The following is a 24,339-nucleotide window of genomic DNA, read 5'->3' on the forward strand; positions in this document are numbered from 1 at the left end:
TTAGGGCGGAATCATCCCAGATTTTGACAAAGTGCGATGGCAAGTGGGAAATATGTTTTTTAACCTGCCGGCCGCAATGGCGGGTTTTCACCCTATACTGTCCCATTCCTGCCTTATTAATTATGCAGCCACAGAAAACACACTGTCTCGCTGGCGGGCGGCCTCTGATTTGCCCACCACACCATTACCTCACCACTTCCACACGCAGGGCGCCATAATTAAACGGCAGCCATGTGCATGCTTCTCAATGCTTGCAGCCCAGGGCTGCTCCGGTGAAGCATGGCCCCAAAAGCCAAAAAGAGTGCAGCCCCCTCGATTTAGTTATGCATCCCTGGAATGCCTTCTGGATACCGTGGAGGCCCATCGTGATGTCCTCTATCCCGCTCTGGCTGCAGGAGGCCCATCAGTCTCACCACTCTGGCTTGGGAGATGGTGGCAGAGGTGGTCAGTGCCAAGAGATTGGCCACCCAGTGCAGGAAATGGATGGATGATCTCATCTGTGTCACCAGGGTAAGGCAACCATCTCATCACTCTAAACTCTCACACTCACAAGCTCATTATATATTCACTGGCATCTCATTCACTACCAGCTCAAGGGACATCACCACTCAATCTCTCACACACACCCTCACATCTCCATCTGGCCTAATCTCCTGTGGAGACTGCCTCCTCAGCCCTCATCATCTTAAGGCAACTTGCACAGATCAACCTGTGCCCCTACACACACACTGGAATACCCCCCTTCCCCAGTACAGCCTTAGCTCTGCAACCTCTTCACTTGCCTGAGGTCACTTCTCTCCCTTCCCCAAGCAAGCCCTAACCCTGCAGCCGTTGAAAAGCCAACCCCACCAATGGCTGGTCTGGTAGGTAGGTAACTGCCTGTGAGCCCCCGTAACAGTGATGTGATGCTGCCTGTGAAGCCTGGCGCTGATTACCATGAATGCTGGTGAAGCAGGGTAGGCAAACAAATCTCAAAGTCCCAGGCAAAGTGCAGCCTGCCAAGTGCACGTCGCTTATGTACAATTGTGAATGCTGACGCGCCATGATGATCCAGCGTGGGGAGATGATCCTGGTGTACAAGGCTTATAATGAGAAAAAGTATTGAAATTAGGTTCCCGACATGTGGTGGCAGGAAACGTGGCCCGCTGTCAATGGGTGGAGCGGACGATCACAAACTGGTTTCACAATAGCATGAAACCAATTTTTGGCCTTCTCGCCATATTGTCCACTCATGGCTGCCATGACACCCAACACCAACGGGACTGGAAAATCCCAGCCTTACACTTTGACTTGTTTGCTTTCAATCTTTATCTAATTATACTCCAGGTACTGCAAAATGCCTCGGGCCTCTCAGAAAAATGGCAAGATCTGACATCCGGTAACTCTGAATCCACACACCCCCCACCCCCGACCCCTCAACACCTTGGGGTTACCATTGACCAGAAACTGAATTGGACTAGCCATATAAATACTAGGGCTAAAAGAGCAGGTCAGAGCCTAGAAATTCTGTAGCGAATAATTCACTTCCTGACTCTCTAAAGCTTGTCTACCATCTACAAGGCATAAGTCAGGAGTGTGGTGAAATACTCTCCACCTGACTGGATGAGTGCAGCTTCAGCAACACTCAAGAAGCTCGACACCATTCAGGACAAAATAGCCCCGCTTGATTAGCACCCCATCCACCAACTTGAACATTCACTTCCTCTACCTCCAACATACAGTAGCAGCGGTGTGAACCATCTACAAGATGCACTGCAGCAACTCACCAAGGCTCCTTCGACAGCACCTTCCAAATCTGTGACCTCTACCACTTAGAGGAACAAACACATGGGAACATCACCGCCTGCAAGATCCCCTCCAAGCCTCACACCATCCTGACTTGGAACTGTATTGTCCTTCCTTCATTGTCACTGGGTCAAAATCCTGGAACTCCTTCCTAACAACACTGTAGGTGTACCTGCACATGATGGACTGTAGCAGTTCAAGAAAGCCTCTCTCCATCACCTTCCCAAGGGCAAATAGGGATGGGTAACAAATACTGGCCTAGCCAGCAACATCCACAACGCTTGAAAGAATAATAAAATAAAATGACAGGTAGTAACGGAGAAATAGCAGGAGTATTGAATAAATACTTTGCTCACTTTTTACTAAAGATATTAGAACAAGAACAAAGAACAAAGTAAAGTACAGCACAGGAACAGGCCCTTCGGCCCTCCAAACCTGCGCCGATCATATTTCCCGTCAACTAAAACATTTTGCACTTCCGGGGTCCATATCCCTCTATTCCCATCCTATTCATGTATTTGTCAAGCTGCCTATTAAATGCCACTATCGCACCTGCTTCCACCACCTCCTCTGGCAGCGAATTCCAGACATTCACTACCCTCTGCATAAAAAACTTGCCCCGCACATCTCCTCTATAGTTTTCTCCTCTCACCTTAAATCTATGTCCCCCAGTAATTGACTCTTCCACCCTGGGAAAAAGCTTCTGACTATCTACTCTGTCCATGCCACTCATAATTTTGTAAACTTCTATCAAGTCGTCCCTTAATCTCCATCGCTCTAGTAAGAACAATCCAAGTTTCTCCAACCTCTCCTCATAGCTAATAACCTCCAGACCAGGCAGTATCCTGGTAAACCTCCTCTGCACCCTCTCCAATGCCTCCATATCCTTCTGGTAATGTGGCGACCAGAATTGCACGCAATATTCCAAGTGTGACCTAACCAAGATTCTATACAGCTGCAGCATGACTTCCCAGCTTTTATACTCAATACCCCTACCAATGAAGGCAAGCATGCCATATGCCCTCCTGAGTAGTTTATCAACCTGCGTTGCCACTTTCAGTGACCTGTGGACCTGTACACCCAGATCCCTCTGCCCTTCAATGCACTTAAAGGTTCTGCCATTTACTGTATAATTCCTGCCTGTATTAGAGCTTCCAAAATACATTACCTTGCGTTTGTCCAGATTAAACTCCATCTGCCATTTCTCCACCCAAGTCTCCAACCGATCTATATCCCATTGTATCCTTTGACAACCCTCTTCACTATCTGCAACTCCTCCAACCTTAGTGTCGGCTGTAAACTTACTAATTAGCCCAGTTACATTTTCCTCTAAATCATTTCTGTATACTACAAACAGCAAAGGTCCCAGCACTGATCCCTGTGGAATTCCACTAGTCACAGCTCTCCATTCAGAAAAGCACCCTTCCATTGCTATCCTCTGTCTACTATGACCAAGCCTATTCTGTATCCATCTTGCCAGCTCACCTCTGATCCCGTGCGACTTTACCTTCTGTACCAGTCTGCCATGAGGGGCCTTGTCAAAGGCCTTGTTGAAATCCATGTAGATAACATCCACTGCCCTTCCATCGTCGATCATTTTTGTCACTTCCTCAAAAAACTCGATCAGGTTAGTGAGACACGACCTCCCCTTCACAAAACCATGCTGCCTCTCACTAATACGCCACTTGCTTCCAGATAGTAGTAAATCCTGTTCACGAAGAATCTTCTCCAATAATTTCCCTACCACTGACGTAAGGCTCACCGGCCTGTAATTTCCTGGATTGTCCCTGCTATCCTTCTTAAACAATGGAACAACATTGGCCATTCTCCAGTCCTCTGGGACCTCACCCGTAGCCAGTGAGGATACAAAGATTTCTGTCAAGGCCCCTGCAATCTCCTCCCTTGCCTCCCTCAGTACTCTGGGGTAGATCCCATCTGGCCCTGGGGACTTATCCACCTTAATATTCTTCAAGATGCCTATCATCACCTCTTTTTTGATCTCAACATGATCCAGGCTATCTACAAACTCTTCCCTAGACAAATCGACCACTAAGTCCTTCTCTTTGGTGAATACTGATGAGGAGTATTCATTTAGTATCTCTCCCATTTCTTCTGGCTCCACACACAGATTCACCTCTGTCCCTGAGTGGGCTTACCCTTTCCCTGGCTACCCTCTTGCTTTTTACATATGTATAAAAGGCCTTGGAATTTTCCTTAATCCTGGTTGCCAGTGACTTTTCATGACTCATTTTAGCCCTCCTGACTCCTTGCTTAAGTTCCTTCCTACTTTCTTTATATTCTCCATGGGCTTCATCTGTTCCCAGCCTTCTAGCCCTTATGAATGCTTCCCTTTTCATTTTGACTAATCTCACAATTTCCTTCGTTATCCAAGGTTCCTGAAACTTGTCATGCTTATCCTTCATCCTAGCAGGAACATGCCGGTCCTGAATTCTTATCAACTGACGTTTGAAAGCCCCCCCACATGTCAGTTGTTGATTTGCCCTCAAATATCCGCCTCCAGTCTAGATTCCTCAGTTCCTGCTGAATATTGTTATAATTAGCCTTCCCTCAATTAAGCACCTTAATATTAATATTAATAACATAGACATTTACCACAGAATGAGTTTGAAAATAACATTACTACAGTTGGGATAAAAAGGGAGAACATAATTTACAAAGTAGTAAAACTAAAAGAGGTTGAAACCCTAGGTCTGCATGGTATGCATCCACATGTGCTCAAGGAAATTAGTAATAATTGAAGTTAGTATCAAACTGGGATGTATAGATAACACTGAGCAAGAAGGCAACATAGTGCACAAAAAACTGTAAGGTGATCCTCTTGGTTACTTGGAAAATATATCATTACATGTTATGTGTATGTCTTGCTAACCTAATTTATCATCCAAACTTCTTGCAGAAGAAACTCGTGGAATAGAGGAAGACCCAAGCCATTTGCCCCTAGTAGTGTGCATTGACAAGCTGACCAAAGTCTACAAGACTGGGAAGAAGCTGGCTTTGAATAAGCTGAGCCTCAACTTGCATGAGAACCAGGTGGTGTCATTCCTCGGACACAACGGTGCCGGCAAAACCACCACAATGTGAGTTCCAGGCTAGAAAAGCTTTCAGTTCTTTTATTATTGCCCCAAAAGGATAGTTTTCCTTGAGTCAAAATATGGCAGTTGCAAAAACTTTCAGCCAAATTTGCACAGCAATCAAAATCGGATTTGATAAAGAAGTTGAAAAAGCATTGCAGTAAAACGTTCCCCCTGGTGACTTTTGAAATTGCCTGTAATGTGCCGTGTGGTTATGTGGTTCGCACTTGGTCGTTTTTGATTGACGTGGTGCTATCAGACTGACTAAGAATAAATGTGTTGGAAGCCAAGTGGAAAAAAAAGCACTGAAATCAGAAGGGAAAACTGGAGGTTTTCACACCGAATTGCCTTAATGCATTGCTGTTTTCCAGGTCCATTCTGACAGGATTGTTCCCACCCACTGCTGGTTCAGCCACGATTTATGGGCATGATATTCGAACAGAAATGGATGAAATCCGGAAGAACCTAGGCATGTGCCCTCAGCACAATGTACTGTTTGACAAATTGACAGTGGAGGAACACCTCTGGTTTTACTCACGTTTGAAGGGAATGGCTGAGGATGAGATTCGCAAAGAAATGGACAAGTAAGCTTTATTGATGGTAATGCTTACAATTGGCTTGGATGGGTTCTGCTGGACACTTATCAAATGTGACCCATTGGGCAGGAATCATCAGTGGTGAGGAAGGAAAGAGAAGAGAAGTCATCTGTTAGCAGTAAGGAGCTTAGTGATGCAGGGTTTACAGAATTACATGGGGAATGTAGAATTGGCAAAGAGCATCAGGTCTGCTTCCCTCCCCCCATAGAGTGTGTATAATCCATCTTATTCCTTTAACCCATTCATTTACTCTCCTCATAAAATAGAATCTTACAGCACCAAAGGAGGCCATTCAGCTCATCATGTCTGGGCTGGCTGTTTGAAAGAGCTATCCATTTTGTTCCAGTCCAGCTCTTTCCCAATAACCCTGTTTTCCTGAGGCAAGATTCCCTAAGTTTTCAGTTATCATCATAAGTATAATTCTAACATCATCCTTTACTTTGCCACCATTCAGCCCAGGCCTATGTTTTAATATACAGTTTACACTTGGATTTTAATATTTGGCATCCAATGGCAAATGGTCTGCCAATACTGCTACTGTTGGATTTACTGCACATAACTATGTGTTTCTGTGTCATCCCTCCTTAGAAATATGCTGCCTTCCTAAATGGATAGTAACCCCTCGAGGTACCATCTCACAGTTGATTTTCTTTGGGTTCATCTTAGCCTTATGAAAGCAGAGCTTCCCATCATACTGGGAGAGAAAGGCAAAGAGGACGTCAAATGTTTGATCCTTCTTATTTCTTATTGCTCGATCTTAAACCAATAATCTGAATAAATATGAGATCCAGTTGAAATGAGCTGCTTTGTAGAGAGGAAAAAAAGGCATACATTTTGGAAAATAATTACAAAAGGGGCCTTTTTGAACTCATTCTTGGCGAATACTATATTTGGCTTTGTGCCTAGAGTACTTGTGATCCAGCAAAGTGATACCTTTATTGCAGCTATGTATAGCTGATTCAGAGAACCTTGAGTGGCCTGGGGCACCTGACAAACCAAACCACCACCCCTGTCCCCCATCTACCCCCCACTCCCCCCTCCGCTCACCACCAACCCCAACCCACCTTGCCCAAACCAGTGGCAGTTTGAGCAAATGTCACCTTGTTGGCTGCCTGTTGTGGTCCAATCACACTGAGCCACAGAAGTGTGAAACTTGTGACTTTTGAAATATTTGTTGCATCTGAAGCTATAGTAGCTCAAACCATCCTGAAGAAACTAAGGCTGGGATTTTCCAGCTGTGACACCAGCGGACATTGTCGCAGATGGGATGGGAAAATTTGGAGAACCGTTGACTTTTAATGGCTCTCCAAATTTTCACATTCCGCCCACGTGATGCCCACCAGTGTCAGGCTGGAAAATCCCACTCTGAGCTTCAGTATTACTGGAGTCAGCCAAAGCTGAAAAATACTCCCAAATACAATGATTCTTTTCCTGAGTATGTAAGTCATGTAGAAACATGAAAAAATAGAACATTTACACTGCAAAAGGAGGCCATTCAGCCCACCGTGTCAGTGCTGGTCACCAAAAAATCCAACCTAATCGCATTTTTCAGTTCTTAGTCCATAGCCCTATAGGTGAAGGCACCTCAAGCGCATATCCAAATATTTATAAAAAGCGTTGAGGCTTTCAGCTGCTACCACCCTTCCAGAATGTGAGTGTCAGATTGTCACCTTCCTTAGGGTGAGAAACTTTCTCCTCCACTGCTCTCTAATCCGTCTGCCAATTACTTTAAATCTGTGTCCCTTGGCTATTGACCTCTCTCCGAAAGGGAAGTAAGTCCTTCCTATGGTGGTCTTCCTAATTTAGTCCACTTCAGTTAATTAAATCTCCTCTCAGCTTCTTTGGTCCCAATTTCCTTAAGGGGCACCTAGCTGCACAACCTGGAGCTTTGAGAGAGAAATAAAGCTTAAATGTATGGTCTTACTGATTTGCACATGCCTCAATCTGCTGTTACTCTGAGCTCTTGTTGTTTTGATTGTGGGTTTAGTTACCAGTGAGACTGTAGTGGTAAGAACAATCCTAAGCTGCTAAATCCATTCATTTCAGACAGAACAAACCAGCAAGTGAGAAATAGATACACAACTAGAATGGAATTGCTTGAACTTTGTGGGCTAAATTGTCCATGCAAACTTGCTGCATGTGCTTTGCTGGCCTTGCACCAAAGTTACAGGTGTTTACAGACCTAACTGGCATAAGTGTTAACTCTTTGAATACTTCATTCTTTCTCCTATTTGACCAACTGTCTTCGCTGTGCTATCTCCTACCGCTGAATGTCACTGTAATAAAAGCAAAAAATGCTAGAAAAGCTCAGCAGGTCTGGCAGCAGCTGTGGAGAGAGAAACTGAGTTAATGTTTCGAGTCCATTTGACTCCTCTTCAGGCAATGTCACTCTGTGCTGTGCTTCATATCTCAAACTCAAATCCCCTGCCTTTCCATTGTTTCCAATTGTTGCCCTTTTTCATTTTGGGTGACGTACAAACCTTTGATTCAATATTTGCTCTTATACTCAACGTGTTTCCATACCTGAAGATGAAAAGCAAAAGTTAACAGAAAATTATAAGTGCGGTTTAGACTTCTAGGGCAGAATTTTACGTCCCCGTTTCGGTGGGGAAGGGGCTGTAAAATGTGATGAGGCATTCTAAACTTCATTGGCTTCAGTGGGAATGTAAAATCCTGCTAAAATTTCGCCCCTAGAATTTTCCTTTCCCCCACTCTTTCTTACTTTCTTGTTTTCTGTTTAGGATGATTGAAGACTTGGAACTCTCGAATAAGCGGCACTCTCTGGTGCAGACGTTGTCTGGAGGAATGAAACGCAAGTTATCCGTTGCCATCGCGTTTGTTGGGGGATCCAAAGCAGTTATCTTAGATGAACCCACAGCAGGGGTTGATCCATATGCTCGTCGAGCTATCTGGGACCTAATCCTAAAGTACAAACAAGGTGGGTATAATAGTGCACTGAATAATTCATGGCTGGTGTGTACTGAGTAATAGCCAAACTAAGTGGCAGCTGGACAACAAGAAAATAGCTGATGAAATGAAATCTTGTGTAGGCTGGAATGACACAAAGCATTTCTAAGGTACAACAAGGGAGGCGTGCATACTTCAGTATGCCAATATCAGTAAATAGCTGAGTGTACCAATACTGGCACATGCCTCATTTTACCAAAATTGATGTATTCTTCAGCAAAATAATATTGATATATCTTGAGTATTGCTGAAAGGCATACCTAAGCTTTTCGTCTTGCACTGATCAAGACATTCGCACAAATACCAATATAAGGGGGAAAACAACAATTTATACTGTATGTGAAGAGATCGCTGATTGGTTGGCAAGTGGCATTGCCATGGAGAATGCATCACTGATGGTGACTGACAGTTAACTGCCAAACATTGTTTGAAATTTAAACCAGGCAGCTTGACTCTGATTGGTCAAGGCATTGCCCTGAGGAATGAGTCAGTGAATGGCTGTCACTTATTTAGTTTAGCTGATTTCCTTACATGTCTTAATGGCCTCCATCCTGCACTCAAATTCACCTATGAAATGGAGCAGTCAAACAAACTCCCTTTCATTGATGTACTAGTTGAGAAATCTACCAGGGAATTCTCTACCACGGTCTACTGCAAGCTGGTCAACATACATGTCGGGATTCTTACAGTTCCACACAATATAAGATTGGTCTTATTGGCAACTTTATAAGTAGAGCCTGAGCCATTTGCTCACCATGAAAGCTTGATGCTGAAATAGGGCGCATCAAAGACATCCTGCAGAATAATGACTACCCTGATCAGATCATTTCACACTGCATATCACACACGCTCATGAACAGACCTAAGGCCATCACTTTCAGCCCTGAAAAGTGCCCAGTCTACCTCAGATTGCCCCAGAAAGACAAGGTATCTCAAAAATTTAAGCAACAGGTGAAGCTAGCTGTTCCTCACTGCTACTATGCAGTGGTATTCGCCACTAACAGGATGCAGCCATTAAGCCAAAAAGACGGTCTGTTTATCACACAAATGAGTAATTTGGTATGTGAATTTCAGAGCTAGTGTGATGTCAGGTGTGTTGACCGTACATCCCAAAGACTGGTGGAACATATCAAACAGCATGTCCCTTCTGTTATTCGCAATGGGCAGGGTACAGACCGTGCTGGCAAAACTCAAAACATGGTGTCGAACATTAGATGTGATTACGTGATTGGACAACATTTGCTAAATAATCATCAATGTGTTAAGAGTTATGCTGACAGCCAATTTAAGATTGTCAATCGGGCTTGCAATGTGGTGCATTTGTGTGCACTGGAAGCTGCATATATTAATACACAGGGCCCTGCTCCTTGCAGACAGAAAGAACATGTAAATACACTGTGCCAGTTTCAGCTAAACAAAATAAGTGACAGCCATTCTTCAGGGCAATGCTTTGACCAAACAGGATCAAGCTGCTTGGCTTAAATTTCAAACAATGCTTGGCAGTTAACTGTCAGTCACCATTAGTGGTGCATTCTCCATGGCAACGCCACTTGCCAAACAATCAGCACTTTTCACATACAGTATAAATTGTTGTTTTCTTGTGAGTGTCCTAATGAGTGCAAGACTTGGATATGTCTCTCTTTTCAGCAGTACTCAAGTTCGGTACTACCAAATGACTATTGGTATATCCCTCAGTATACCAATATTGATAAATCCTTCCATGCACCAATATTCTTCTTCTTAGGCAGTTCTTCGAGATCGAGGATAACATGCTTCCATTCCAGTTCGATGAGTTCTGAGATGGCTGATGTGCCAATGCGCGACCTGCGAATTCTGGCACATGAGGGCCAGATCGTGTTCAAAGGGTTGGGTAGATGGATAGTTTGGAGGTTTGCGTGCTCCCTCTAACTTCGCCTCTGCACATTCCCGATGAAGGCTCTCAATGTGTTCAGTGCCTTCCAGGATGAGCCTTCTCTATTTTGGTCGGTCACAAACCAGGGGCTCCCATGAGTCAGCAGGGATGCTTTGTCTTTTCAAGGATACTTTGAGGACACCTCTAAAACTTTTCTGCAGTTCTTTTGGGAGTCTCCTGGCGAGAAAAGCAGCTCTGAGTTAGAGTAGTTGCCTTGGGAGTCTGGTGTCAGGCATACTAATGACATGTCCCCACCAGTGGGCTGGTTTTGGGTGACTCGCACCTCGATGCTGGACAAGTTGGCTTTGGAGAGGACACTGCTACTGGACTGCCTTTCTTGTTATGGGATTTGGAGGACCTTGTGGAGGTACTGCTGGTGGTATTTTTCCATTGCTTTGAGGTGCCTGCTGTAGGTTGTCCAAGCCTCTGGAGCATATAGGAGCACGGAGATCACTGCTGCCCAGTAAACCATGACCTCAGTCTTGGTTTATGACACTGGACCTCAAATACTCTTTCCCTCTTTTTACCCTTTTTGAAGACCAGGATCTCAAACCTGACATCAGTATTGGTAATTGCCTTAGTATACCAATACTGATATTACTACAAGAACAGCTTGCACTTGTATGGTGTCTTTAACAATAGAATGTCCCAAGGCGCTTCACAAGAGTGTTATCAGACAGAACTTAATGCTGAGCTTTATACAGAGATATTGGGACAGGTGTTCAAGAGCTAGTGTCTTAATGGAGGAGAGAGAAGGAGAGAGGCGGAGAGAGAATTCTCAATCTTAGGGCCTAGGCAGCTAAAAATCTAGCTGCCAGTGATGGGGCAATTAATGTCACGGATGCTCAAGGGACCAGTTTTGGAGGAGCACAGAGATCTCAGAGAATTGTAAGGTGGAGGAGGTTACAGAGAAGAAGGAGCTAAGCACATGGAGGGAGGGAATTGAAAACAAGGATATGAATTTTAAAATCAAAACATTGCTGGATCAGGAGCCAATGTCAGTCAGCTAGCAAAGGCGGCAAGGGTGAATGGCATTTGGTGCAAGTTAGGCTTTGGACAGCATAGTTTTGGTTAAAGCCAAGTTTATGGAGGATGCTAGATGGAAGGCCAGCCAGGAGAACGTTGGAATAACTGAATCTAGAGGTAACAAAGACATGGATAAAGGTTTCAGGCACGTATGTCACCGTGTGTACCAATATGCCCCTCAGTATATCAATATTGGTACATCACACAGTATACCAACATGTATCAATCTTCAGTGTGCCAATGTTGATGCAGCTATTGGTTTGCCAATGCTGAACCCATTGAAGAGTTTTCAGCTGGCAAAGCAGCCAGTGCGTAGAGATGGCTTGAACGCTTTAATGAGCTAACAAATGGACTTTCTAATAAAGTTCTCATTAGAATCACATCGTGGTCGCAACATCACAATATGGACGCAATCTCTATGATTGCTGCAGCTAGTGACACCAATGAAGAGGTGCAAAAGTGCCAAGATGCAAAGACCAGGAAATCTCTTAGTTGATCACGAGGGGCTGAGCAGCAATACATAGGGGTATCCACCAGAATGAACACTGGCATAAAGATAGAAAATGCTGGAAATACTCAGCAAGTCAGGTAGCATCTGTGAAGAAGGAAACAGAGCTAATATTTCAGGTCTATGATGAAAGGTCACTAAACTGAAATGTTAATTCTGTTTCCCTCTTCACAGGGGCTGTCTGACCTGCTGAGCAATTCCAGCATTTTCTGTCTTTATTTCAGATTTCCAGTATCCACAGTATTTTGCTCATGTATAATGAACAATAGCAGATGGATCTGAACAAGAAGCAGCAACTGCCACAGCTCGCCAGCAGTGAACAGGCTGTTTGGGTCTGTGAAATGTACTGGACAGTTTATCCTTCTTAGATTGGCTTTAATAGCAATCAGCACAATCAGAACATCTTGAACAACAAAGGCCATAATGCAGGACCACCACCAAGCTGAGTCTACTAATGACCTGACTGCCTGTGGTACAGGGTGTCTGCTGTTAATTGTATCTGATTAGCAGAGTGATGGATATGTACAATCTGTATCATCTTTAATGCTTCTTTCGTGTTTGATTTAAAATCTAATTTATTTGGATATGAGCAAGATATCTGGGTGGTATGTGTGATTGATGTGGTGGCTTGGGTTACGTTAGGAAAAATCCAGCTGGTGGGATGAAATCTACCAATTTCAAAGCCCGTAGGAATTTGCAGCATCTTACCTCAGGCTTCTGTTTCCATCGCTCCAGAGTGTAGCAAACTTATAGAATACATTGACAATCCAACATAGAGTGTCAGACGAAACAATATTCAAGTTCTAGCTGAAAGAGTTTTGATCCTAGGTGGTGGGTTAATAGTATGGTACCATTGATGCATTTTTCCCCAAAATTGTTGATGTAAATTTAAAAAAATCCACCTGATCAATGTGAACAGATCAGCAATAAATAGATTTTGCTGCTTTTACAATGAGCACCATTTAAGGTGAGTTCGGGGTTGGGCGAGAGAGCACATTTAATCAGACTAGGTAGTGCAGGGTGAATCCCTGCCTCTGTCCCAATTGAATCTGGAGGAAGAAGGCCATTCATGTCCAGTTAAGGGCCTCAGCCCACTGCCACTGATAATCAACCAACAGCGGGCAGTCAGGCAGTCACCACGCATGGAGAATGAAAAGCAAACTTGCGATCTCCCCAGGAGCGGGGAGGGAAAGGAGGGGTTGGGGGCAGGGTGTCCCTTGTTGTCAACCACTCAGTGCCTGATCCAGGGACAACGCATAGGGGGTGGAGCACTAAAGGTCACACCCTGCTTTTTCTTCTGAACCCTTGCTGCCCCCAACTACACCACCCCATAGCCAGTGACCCCCACCCTCAATCACCTGTGGCCTGGGTCCCTTGCTGATCCTGGACTTCCAGTGGCTTTGCCTGCAATGGAGAGCAGCCAGCCTTCGCTCAGCAGCTTTTGGGTGTGGGATTTCTGTCCCCAGGTCCCTGGTTCCAGGGAAGGTCCACTGCTGGCCACTTAAGTGCCTAATTGCCACTTAATTTTTTTTTTCCTTCATTCTTTCATTGGATTTGTGTGCCACTGGAAAGGCCAGCATTTGTTGCCCATGCCTAATTCTATTTCACAATTTATAATGATTTTGATGAGGGAACTAAATGTAATATCACCAAATTTGTAGATGACATAAAGTTGGGTGGAAGGGTGAGCTGTAAGGAGGATGCAGAGATGCTTCAGTGTGATTTGGACAAGCTGAGTGAGTGGGCAAATGCATGGCTGATGCAGAATCATGTGGATAAATGTGAGGTTATCCATTTTGGTAGCAAAAACAGGAAAGCAGATTATTATCTGAATGGCTATAAATTGAGAGAGAGGAATGTGCAATGAAACCTGGGTGTCCTCATACACCAGTCGCTGAAGGTAATCATGCAGGTGCAGCAGGCGGTAAAGAAGGCAAATGGTATGTTGGCCTTCATAGCCAGAGGATTCAAGTACAGGAACAAGGATGTCTTGCTGCAATTATACAGGGCCTTGGTGAGACCGCACCTGAAATATTGTATGCAGTTTTGGTCTCCTTATCTGAGGAAGGATGTTCTTGCTATAGAGAGAGTGCAGCAAAGGTTTACCAGATTGATTCCTGGGATGGCGGGACTGACATATGAGGAGAGATTGAGTCGGTTAGGATTATATTTGCTGGAGTTCAGAAGAATGAGGGAGGATCTCATAGAAACCGATAAAATTCTAACAGGACTAGACAGGACAGGTGCAGGAAGGATGTTCCGATGGTGGGGGAGTCCAAAACCAGGGGTCACAGTCTGAGGATAAGGGATAGACCATTTAGGACTGAGATGAGGAGAAATTATCTCAGGTTAAACTTTAGTTAACAGAGAGTGGGTGAGCCTGTGGAATTCGCTACCACAGAAAGTAGTTGAGGTCAAAACATTGTATGTTTTCAAGAAGGAGTTAGATATAGTTCTTGTGACGAAAGGGATCAAAGGGTATGGGGAGAAAGCGGGAGCAGGCTATTGAGTTGGATGATCAGCCATGATCTTAATGAATGGCGGAGCAGGCTCGAAGGACCGAATGGCCTACTCCTCCTATTTTCTATGTTTCTATGTTTCTAATTACCCTTGAATTGAATGGTTTGCTAGGTCATTTCTGAGGGCAGTTAAGAGTCAGTCACATTGCTATGTGTCTGGAGTCACATGTAGGCCAGACCAGGTAAGAATGACAGATTTCCTTCCCTAAAGGACATCAGTGAACCAGGTGGCTTTTTACAACCATTGTCGATAGGTTCATGGTCACCATTACTGCGGTTAGCTTTATATTCCAGATTTATTAATTGACTTCAAAATCCATCAGCTGCTGTAATGGGATTTGAAGCCATGTACCCAGAGCATTAGACTGGGCCTATGGATTACTAGCCCAATGATATTACCACACCACTATCTCCCTACTATGGTGGGCCCTCCCCAAAGGAGACACTATGGGGCACTTGCTGGCTCACCAGCTGACAGGCGAGACCCCCGTCGATTGGATTAAATTCTACCCAATGTGTGGAGGATTCTGGATGCTGGTAACCTATCCACTGGGATACTACACCGTTAAAATCAGTGTTTGTTAAACTAAAGTTAAACTAGGGATAATTTCAAAAATTGACACAAGAGTATTGAAGTTGACCATAAATATATTTAATTTGAGTTGATTTTTAAAAGGAACCCTCGCACATGTCCCTTGTTGGAACATCACACACCATTATAAATGGATCTCTTCTGATAATTACAGGCCGGACTATCCTCCTGTCTACACATTACATGGATGAAGCTGATCTTCTCGGAGACCGCATTGCAATAATCTCACATGGAAAATTGAAGTGCTGTGGGTCGCCTCTGTTCCTCAAAAGCACCTATGGGGACGGCTACAAGCTGACAGTGGTGAAGCAGCAGCCTGACTCTCAGACTAGCCCAGGTTAGTAACGGAAGTGCTCAAACAGAAAGGCAGTGAATCTGTGCTGCTGATTGACAATCCAACCAAATTAGTGTTTCACACTGAAACTCCACTAAACCCATCCTTGGGACCTGATTGGAGTGCAGCCTGTAGTGCAGTGCTGTGACTGGGGCTTCAGTGAAGGTGTGACATTTCCATATTGTGTCCATTTGAACTGTGAAATATCCAGCAATACAATCATGAATTTTGGCTCTCCCAAGTTTGTAAAGTAAATGTGCCGCTGGTCGTTCACTGGTGGTGGGAATGATTTGAGGAGATAAATTAATAGCGCCATGCAAAAACTGTGTTGCACAAGATGTGTAATCTTTTCCCTTGTGGAGTAAGCTGGTGCTAATGGCCGAGTGACATGGCTCCTAACTAAGCCCAGAACGGTCTGCTCTGAACAGGCTTCTGTATGAAGGCCACGCTTATTAAAAGTTGACACTGCAGCAGGAACATTTTTAAGAGGGTTTTAGCTATTGTGTAGTAGGATCAGGAAATGCTAGAAATGTCCAGCATGTTCATGGACTGAATTTTCTGAAATTACCTCCTGGGGAAAGGGCGGAATCTGTAGTGGGTCAGGAACCCGATGACTGCTGGAGCTGGCCTTCCCCGGCATTAGTATCCAACCTTCAGATTCCCCAGCCAATCAAGGAGGATGGTCAAAGGATTAAGGTATCACAGCCTGGGTTTACATGGCTTAACTGGACAAAGATTTTTGGGGCTGCAGCATCTACAGGAACAGAGACGACCTGGGAAGGCTTCACCCCGGCTGTGTCACTCCTAACTGGAGGTCATGCAGCAAGATGTGAGAAGTATGAGCTCTCCCAAGGATCAGAGGTCGAGGGTAATCTCTCCAACCAAGCAGGCATGAATGGAAGTGGCTGAGGAAGTCAGCAACAGATGTGTGGTCCCTTCAACATGGAGTCAGTGCACCAATAGGATCAAGGGCCTTTGGAGGGTGGTTAAGGTGACTGGTATAATATTCAGCAGGTGCCAAACACCACACTCTGACTTGCCCAGCATTCTCCTGCACAACACTCCTCAGAACAAGACACCTTACAGATCCACTCATTCCTCTCTCCTGGCACTTCACATCCTCATCTGAACAGCATTCTCACACTCACCCTCAGCCTAATGCCCTCTCACCCCCTGTTTCACAAACGTTGTCCTTCCCTGCTACCCACACACACACTATCGCTGACATTGATAACTCTCTGATTTCTCTCCTTGCGGCAGAAGAGAGCACACAACCTCAGCAGGAAGCAGAAACTTGAAGGGCCAGTGGGGGATGTGCAGCCTGGTCCTAGGCACCTTGACAGCCACTCCCACTGTGTGTCCACCTGCCCTACTGGGAAGGAGGTCTTGTTCCAGGAGGCTGTGGATATCAGCAGCAACTTGACATGTGAGCCCGAGCTTCCTGAGGCACTGCTGCTCAGAAATGTCGAGAGAGCTGATCTTCTGCCTGTGGACTCTGTTGGGGTCTTGTCTCCTTCCAGCTCGATCCCCTGTGTCCATCGCTCTGCCCTGTAGAGAGATATGTGAATGAGGAGAAGGCAGCTGATGCTGATACTGGTGTTGGTGTTGCTTCTCATCTTGCCCCTCAGAAGAGATGGAAGGTGATGCTGCATAAGCTACTCCCTTGCCATGGTGAATGCTGGCACCATGGAAGTACAGCTAAAGGTGAGTGAAGTGCAAGTCAAATGGATGTCTTCCAAGATGCAATTACCTGCCAAGCAATGAAAGCACACTCTGAGAGAAATGGTGCTATGAACTTCAACCTCTCACCTGGCAATGGCTGCGGCTCTTCAGTTTCACTAGTCAAAGCCTTCCCAGCTTTTCACTTTCATTGAAGAAGCTCTCCTTGCTGCGCACTCGTGATGCTCACCCTGGTGAACAACTTACGTCTGGGAAACAAGTGCCCTGACTCTTAAAGCCAGGATTGAGGGTTAAAACAATAATTAATTACTTATTATAATACTGTATTTAAAGGACTTATTCGACAGGCGCTGGGAATTCCATGCTCACCTTCAATCCTGCCTGGTGAAACTCAGAAGAAGGGCGGGTTGACTGTGGGATCTGGACCTAACATCACCTTTTGGAGATTTAACTTCTTGCATGCCCCCAAGCCTGCCTCCTCTCACCTGTGAAAAATCCCCCAGTGCTTCAGGCCGATTACCTATCATTATACTGACAGAGCAGGTTATTCCTGGCTTAGGTAGAAATGACATTACTATTGACATCAGCTTGCTGCATGAAAAGGTCATTGACCTGATACCTTAACTCTGTTTCTCTCTCTGCACATGCTGCCTGACCCACCGAGTATTACCAGCACTTATATTTTCATAGAGCCATAGAATGGTTACAGCATAGAAGGAGGCAATTTGGCCCATGTTCTTGCCAGCTCTGTGTAAGAGCTATTCAGTTAGTCCTATTCCCTTGCCTTCCCCGCAGCCGTGCAGGTGATCTCTTAAATTATCTTTTCAGGTAATTATCCAGTTCCTTTTTGAAAGCTATGATTGAATCAGAGTCCACTTCACTTCCAGACTCTGCATTCCAAGTCCTAACCACTCGCTGCTTAAAAAACCTTTTCCTCATGTCGCCATTGCTTTGTTTGCCAAACATGTTAAAACAGTGTCCTCTTGTTTTCGATCTTTCAACCGATGGGAATAGTTTTTTCCTCTCTCCTCTGTCTAGACCCCTTGTGATTTTGAACAGCTCTGTGAAATCTCCTCTCAGCTTCTCTCCTTTAAGCTCCAACTTATCTGTCCTCATAACTGAAGTCTTTCATCCCCGGACCCCTTCTCGTGAATCTTTTCCGCATCCTCCCTTATGTGTTCATGTCCTTCCTAAAGTGTGGTGCCCAGAATTAGACACATTATTCCAGTTGGGACTGAACTAGTGTTTTATAAAGGTTCATCATAACTTGTTTGCTTTTACAATCTATGCCCCTATTTATTTTAAATTCTCATATCCACAGTATTTTGCTTTCGTTTTAGCTATTGTGCATCCATTTGAAGGCTAAGTTAAATTGTGAGGTAAATTCATTGATTGGCTCCCAGCGAGGAGCCTCATTTAAGGGAGGGAGAATTTTAGGATTGGCACTAGGGACATGTGGCCCTGTTCATTCAAGCATGACTTGCTGTGAGCTATGAATTTGCTCTTCTACGCAGTAGTCCCAATTGGAGATGCAAAGTGTAATTGACTGTATGAATCCTGTCTTCTGTGTTACTTAAAAAAATCATGCCGCAGGACAGATTACCAAAGAAATATTGAGCCTCAACAATATCTTACATTCCATGAAAAAAGAAAGAAAGAATTTATAGAACATTCGCTCGTTTTACCAAAAGATTTCAAATGTTTCATATAATGAATGATGTGGGGGTACCATGATTTATTTTGCAGGCACATATCTATGAATTAAGCATGTGATCAATATTCTCAAACTACTCTATCCTCAGTTCGATAGATGGATCCAAAAAGCTGGGCCTTAGTGTGACCCTTGCAGAACAAGCAAATGCTTAAGAGTAGACCTGGCACAGTGGGAGTCTAGAACAAAGGAGTATAACCTCCTCATTAGAGTTATGTCATTCAGAGTGCTGTCAGGAAACATTTTTCACACAAAGCTATAGAAATCTGGAACTCACTTTCCAAAAAACTGTTGAAGCTAGGTCAATTGAAAATTTCTAAATCAAGACTGTTAGAGTTTTGTTCGGTAAGGTAATTGTAGGATAAGGAATGAAGGTGGATAAATGGATTTAAGCTATAGATCTAGTGGAATGGCAGAACTAGCTCGATGGGCTGAATGGGCTACTCCCATTTCTATGCACCCATAATCTAGTGATGTAACTCATCGGGGATCCTCCTGGAGTTGATCTATAATCAGAATGATTTTATGATGTAAAAGTTTGATGGCTGGATTGCGGGAGTAGGTGATGAGCTTTTATTGTCCTTTGCCAAGATGGAAAAAAGAAGGGGATTGATGAGGATAATTATTGGCATCACTGAACAAAAGGAAGTTTCAGTGAGTTTATATTCAAAACAGTCATGAAAAGGCATTGGACACATCTCGGGGCAGCACTCAACCATTTATAGCACATTCAACAATATCCCATCAGTGCAAGAACATCCTGATACCAGTGACCCTAAAAAAAAATGGAGCTCCAACATTCTTCACCTGTGTTGCCTTCATAAGTATACACTATGCTGAAAGTTTCATTGTTCACTATTTTTTCTTAAATGTGTTATAAGAAGTTCCATAGAGTTACTCACAGTGATTGGGAACCCATTTTTTTTTAATTACAATATAAGTATTGTCCACAAAGTGTGATTTGGGAAGTGTTATACGAAGCAAGGGTGTCGCTTGCAAATAGAGCACACTATACACAAGACTTATAATACATTAGATATTCACTTGAGAGTGCCAAACTTGAGAATAGCTGAAGAAAGGGCATGCTGTTGAAGCTTTTCATCTTGCACTCATCAGGTCAGACGCAAATCAAATTTCAACAATTTATACTGCATCCAATCAGCACCCTTTTCTCATGCGATATAAATTGTGCTCCCTTTGAAATTTGCCATTCTTGCACCTGTCCTGATGAGTGCAAGATGAGAAGCTTCAACAGCATGTTTCTTTTTCTAGCAATATATTAAATATTTTTACCACTTTGTATCTTTTAGATTCAGACCAAGACCTCAGTCCTTCATCACGCTCCTCCTGCTTGGAGACCAAAGTCAGCCAGTTTATTAAAAAGTATGTTGTGTCCACTATACTGATCTCAGACACCAACACTGAGATATCTTACATTCTGCCATCGGAAGCCGTAAAGAAAGGATGCTTTGAGAGACTTTTCCAGGTAATGTTGTCTCCTGTTATACCCTATCCTATAATTGTCACTGAATAATTAGAAGGTAAGTTGTCTTTATAGCTAATACTTTGTCGATGTTGTCTCCTGATCTGGCACTTATTGTGTTAGGGGTGGGAGAGGAATTTTCCAGGTTATTTTTTCTCTTTATTGTCCAAGGGCTTTTTCTGCCTCTCCCAAGAGATTACGTTTTAAAAAAATCATTAACGGAATGTGAGCATCGGGGTTAGACCAGCATTTATTGCCTATTCCTAATTGTCATCGAAAATGAGGTAATAAGCCACTACCTTGAATAAAAGTGAGTAGCTTGCTAGGTCATTTCAGTTAAAAATCAACCACATAGGTCTAGAGCCACATGTAGGCCAAACTCAGTAAGGATGACAGGTTTCCTACTTGAAAGGACATTAGTGAAGGTTTTTGGAAAATTTTGCAACTTCAATGCCTGAATTACTGACACTAACTTTTTATTTCAGCTATACTAAGTTAACTGAATTTTAAAATCCCCAGCTGCTCTGGTGGAACTGAACTCAAATCTTCAGTTCACTAGTCCAGGCCAATGGATCACTCATCCACCAGCATAACCATTGTTTGTTTGAGGAAACAATTTGCTGTAGAGAGCTGTTTAAATAGATGACGTTTGCTATAATGCGCCATTTAAGTTGATGATGTTTCCTGTAGTGCACGGTTTAAATAAACTGTTTTGTTATAGTCAGTATTTAAATATATTCTGTTTGCTTTTGTGTGCTGTTTAAATAGTCTCTGATGTATTAATAGACTCTGTTTACTGTAATGTCCTATTTAAGTAGACTCTACTTGCTGATGTGTGCTGTTTAAATAGACTCTGTTTACTGTTGTGTGCCATTTATATAGTCTCTGTTTGCTGTAGTACACTGTTTAAAGGAGGCTGTGGTGTTCTAGTAGTCTAAGTAAGGAGGGATGACATCTTAGAAGGCTCCTGAAATAAAGCCACATGGTTAGAACTTAAAAATAAAAACGGAGCAATCACATTGCTGGGAGTGTACTATAGGCCCCCAAACAGTCAAAGAGAAATAGAAGAGCAGATATGTAGGCAAATTTCAGAGAAGTGTAAAAATAATAGGGTAGTAATAGTGGGGGATTTCAACTTACTCAACATTAACTGGGTTAGTCATACTGTGATAGGTTTAGAGAGAATTCTTAAAATGCATCCAGGAGAGCTTTTTAAGCCAGTACGTAGAAGGCCCTACAAGAGAGGGGGCAGTCCTGGACTTCATTTTAGGGAATGAAGCTGGGCAAGTGGTAGATGTATCAGTGTGGGAACATTTTGAAGATAGTAATCGTAACTCTGTTAGATTCAAGGTTGTTATGGAAAAGGACAAAGATGGAAATCAGAGTTCTAAATTGGGGGAAGGCTGATTTTAATAAGATCAGATATGATTTGGCCAGAGTGGATTGGGAGCAGCTAGCTTTAGGTAAATCTGCATCAGAGCAGTGGGACTCATTCAAGAAGGAAATAGGGAGAGTACAGGGCCAACATATTCCAGTAAAGACAAAGGGTGGGACCAACAAATCCAGGGAACCCTGGATGTCGAGGGATATACAGGATTGAATAAAGAGAAAAAGGGAGGCTTATGGCAGATACCGAGGGCTCAGAACAGCAGAAGCCCTAGAGGAGTATAGAATGTGTAGGGGAAAACTTAAAAAGGAAATTAGGAGAGCAAAAAGGGGGCATAAAGAAACATTGGCAGGTAAAATAAAGGAAAATCCAAAGTTATTTTACAAGCACATAAAGAGTAAGATAACTAGGGAAAGAGTAGGGCTCATTAATGTGGGAATGGTAATGTGTGTATGGAGCCGGAAGATGTAGTTAGGGTTCTAAATGAATACTTTGTGTCGGGGTTCACAAGTGAGAGGGACATCATGAAGCCAGGCAGAAGGACTGTGATATTGTTAAAGAAATTAGCATAGAAAGGGAGGAGGGTCTAAGTGGTCTGACAGACTTAAAAGTAGATAAATCTCCAGGCCCGGATGAAATTATCACAGGCTGTTGAGTGAGGCAAGGGAGGAGATAGCAGGGGCACTACCAATAATTTTCAATATCTCTCTGGCCACAGGAGAGGTGCCAGAGGACTAGAGGATAGCCAATGTGGTACCGTTATTCAAGAAGGGAGAAGGGAATAAACCAGGGAACTATAGGCCAGTCAGTCTAACCTCAGTAGTGGAGAAACTATTGGAAGCAATTCTGAGGGACAGAATTAATCTACACTTGGAGAGGCAGGGATTAATCAAGGACTGTCAGCATGGTTTTGTTAAGGGGAGGTCATGTCTGACCAATTTGAATGAATTTTTTGAAGAGGTGACCAGGTATGTAGATGAAGGCAATGCGTTTGAAGTAGTTTACTTGGACTCCAGCAAGGCTTTTGATAAGATCCTGCATGGGAGACTGATAACAAAGGTAAGAGCCCATGGGATCCAAGGCAATTTGGCAAATTGGATCCAGAATTGGCTGAGTGGCAGGAAGCAGAGGGTGATGGTCAAGGGGTGTTTTTGTGACTGGATGCTTGTGTCCGGTGGGGTTCCACAGGGATCGGTGTTGGGTCCCTTGCTGTTTGTGGTATATATAAATGATTTAGGCTTGAATGTAGGAAGGTTGATCAGTAAGTTCGCGGATGACACGAAAATTGGTGGGGTGGTAAATAATGAGGAGGATAGCCTTAGATTATAGGAGGATATGGATGGGCTGATCAGATAGGCTGATCAGTGGCAAATGGAATTTAATCTGGACAAGTATGAAGTGATGCTCTTAAGCAGGACAAACAAGGCATAGGAATACATGATGAATGGTAGGACCCTGGAAAGTACCGAGGATCAGAGGGACCTTGGTGTGCATGTCCACCGGTCCCTTAAGGTAGCGGGACAGGTGGATAAGCTTGTTAAGAAGGCATCTGGGATACTTGCCTTTATTAGCCGAGGCATGGAATATAATAGCAAGGAGGTTATGCTGGAACTGTATAAAATGCTGGTCAGGCCATAGCTAGAGTATTGCGTGCAGTTCTGGAATCCGCATTATAGGAAGGATGTGATTGCACTAGAGAGAGTGCAGAGGAGATTTACCAGGATGTTGCCTGGGCTGGAAGGTTTTAGTTATGAGGAGAGATTGGATAGACTGGGGTTATTTTCCTTGGCACTGAGGAGATTGAGGGGGGACATGATTGAGGTGTATAACATTATGAGGGGCATAGATAGGGTAGACAGGAAGGAACTTTTCCCCTTGGTGGAGGGATCAATAACCAGGGGGTATAGATTTAAGGTAAAGGGCAGGAGGTTTAGATGGGATGTGAGGAAGAATTTTTCACCCAGAAGGTGGTGGGAATCTGGAACTCACTGCCTGAAAGGGTGACAGAGGTAGAAATATTCATAACATTTAAGAAGCATATGGATGTGCACTTGCAATGCCATGGCATACAAGGCTATGGGCCTAGTGCTGGAAAATGGGATTAGAATAGTTAGGTTCTTGTTTGACTGGCGCAAACTTGATGGGCTGAAGGGCTTTTTCCTGTGCTGTAGACCTCTATGACTTTATTGCAGTAACATGGGGCTGGTATTAATATACTCCTGGGCTTTTCCATCTTTTGGCTGTAAACCTAATTTTGACCAACACAGCTTGAGTCACATAGTAGCACCATGATAACAGGAACAAGCTAAATCAAAGATCACTAAGTCTAGAAGGGAAATTTAAATGAACTAACTCAATTGCTCTACGTACCTTGCATTTTTAACATCAATGTACTCATGTAGAGTGCATGTGGGAGAGGAGAGGTAGACTGTTCAGTAACGACACCTTGTTTATACATCCTGATACAAACAATAGATTTCTCTGAGAGCTCTAGGGGGAATGCTACCTCTTGCATCGCAGCAGCATACCTTTTTCAGAAATAGATGACTGAGTAAACCCAAATAATGGTTTTCCTTGATAGGCCTTGGATCTGAACCTGGAGGACCTGAATTTGACTAGTTTTGGTTTAATGGACACCACACTGGAGGAGGTTTTTCTGAAAGTTTCTGAAGAAGATCAGTCATTGGAGAACAGTGACATAGGTAAATATGAAAGAACCAATGTGAGGCATCTTTTATTGTCCATGG

At 43.7% G+C, this 24,339-nt stretch overlaps 1 protein-coding gene across 11 annotated transcripts in view; it reads left to right on the forward strand.

Moving 5' to 3' along the window:
• abca2 (ATP-binding cassette, sub-family A (ABC1), member 2) overlaps window positions 1–24,339 on the forward strand; it is a 592,304-nt gene that overhangs the window by 434,659 nt on the left and 133,306 nt on the right. For all 11 annotated transcript variants that reach the window (XR_005943747.1, XM_041193236.1, XM_041193243.1 and 8 more), the window contains 6 exons: window positions 4,703–4,883; window positions 5,249–5,461; window positions 8,215–8,411; window positions 15,152–15,334; window positions 20,033–20,208; window positions 24,174–24,294. Coding sequence is in view for 10 of the 11 variants with exons in the window: in XM_041193236.1 (XP_041049170.1) it covers window positions 4,703–4,883; window positions 5,249–5,461; window positions 8,215–8,411; window positions 15,152–15,334; window positions 20,033–20,208; window positions 24,174–24,294 (1,071 nt within the window). In the remaining variant the exon portion in view is untranslated. The remainder of the gene's footprint in view (window positions 1–4,702; window positions 4,884–5,248; window positions 5,462–8,214; window positions 8,412–15,151; window positions 15,335–20,032; window positions 20,209–24,173; window positions 24,295–24,339) is intronic.

Source organism: Carcharodon carcharias, chromosome 8, assembly GCF_017639515.1.
Source record: "Carcharodon carcharias isolate sCarCar2 chromosome 8, sCarCar2.pri, whole genome shotgun sequence".
NCBI classification, from domain to species: domain Eukaryota; kingdom Metazoa; phylum Chordata; class Chondrichthyes; order Lamniformes; family Lamnidae; genus Carcharodon; species Carcharodon carcharias.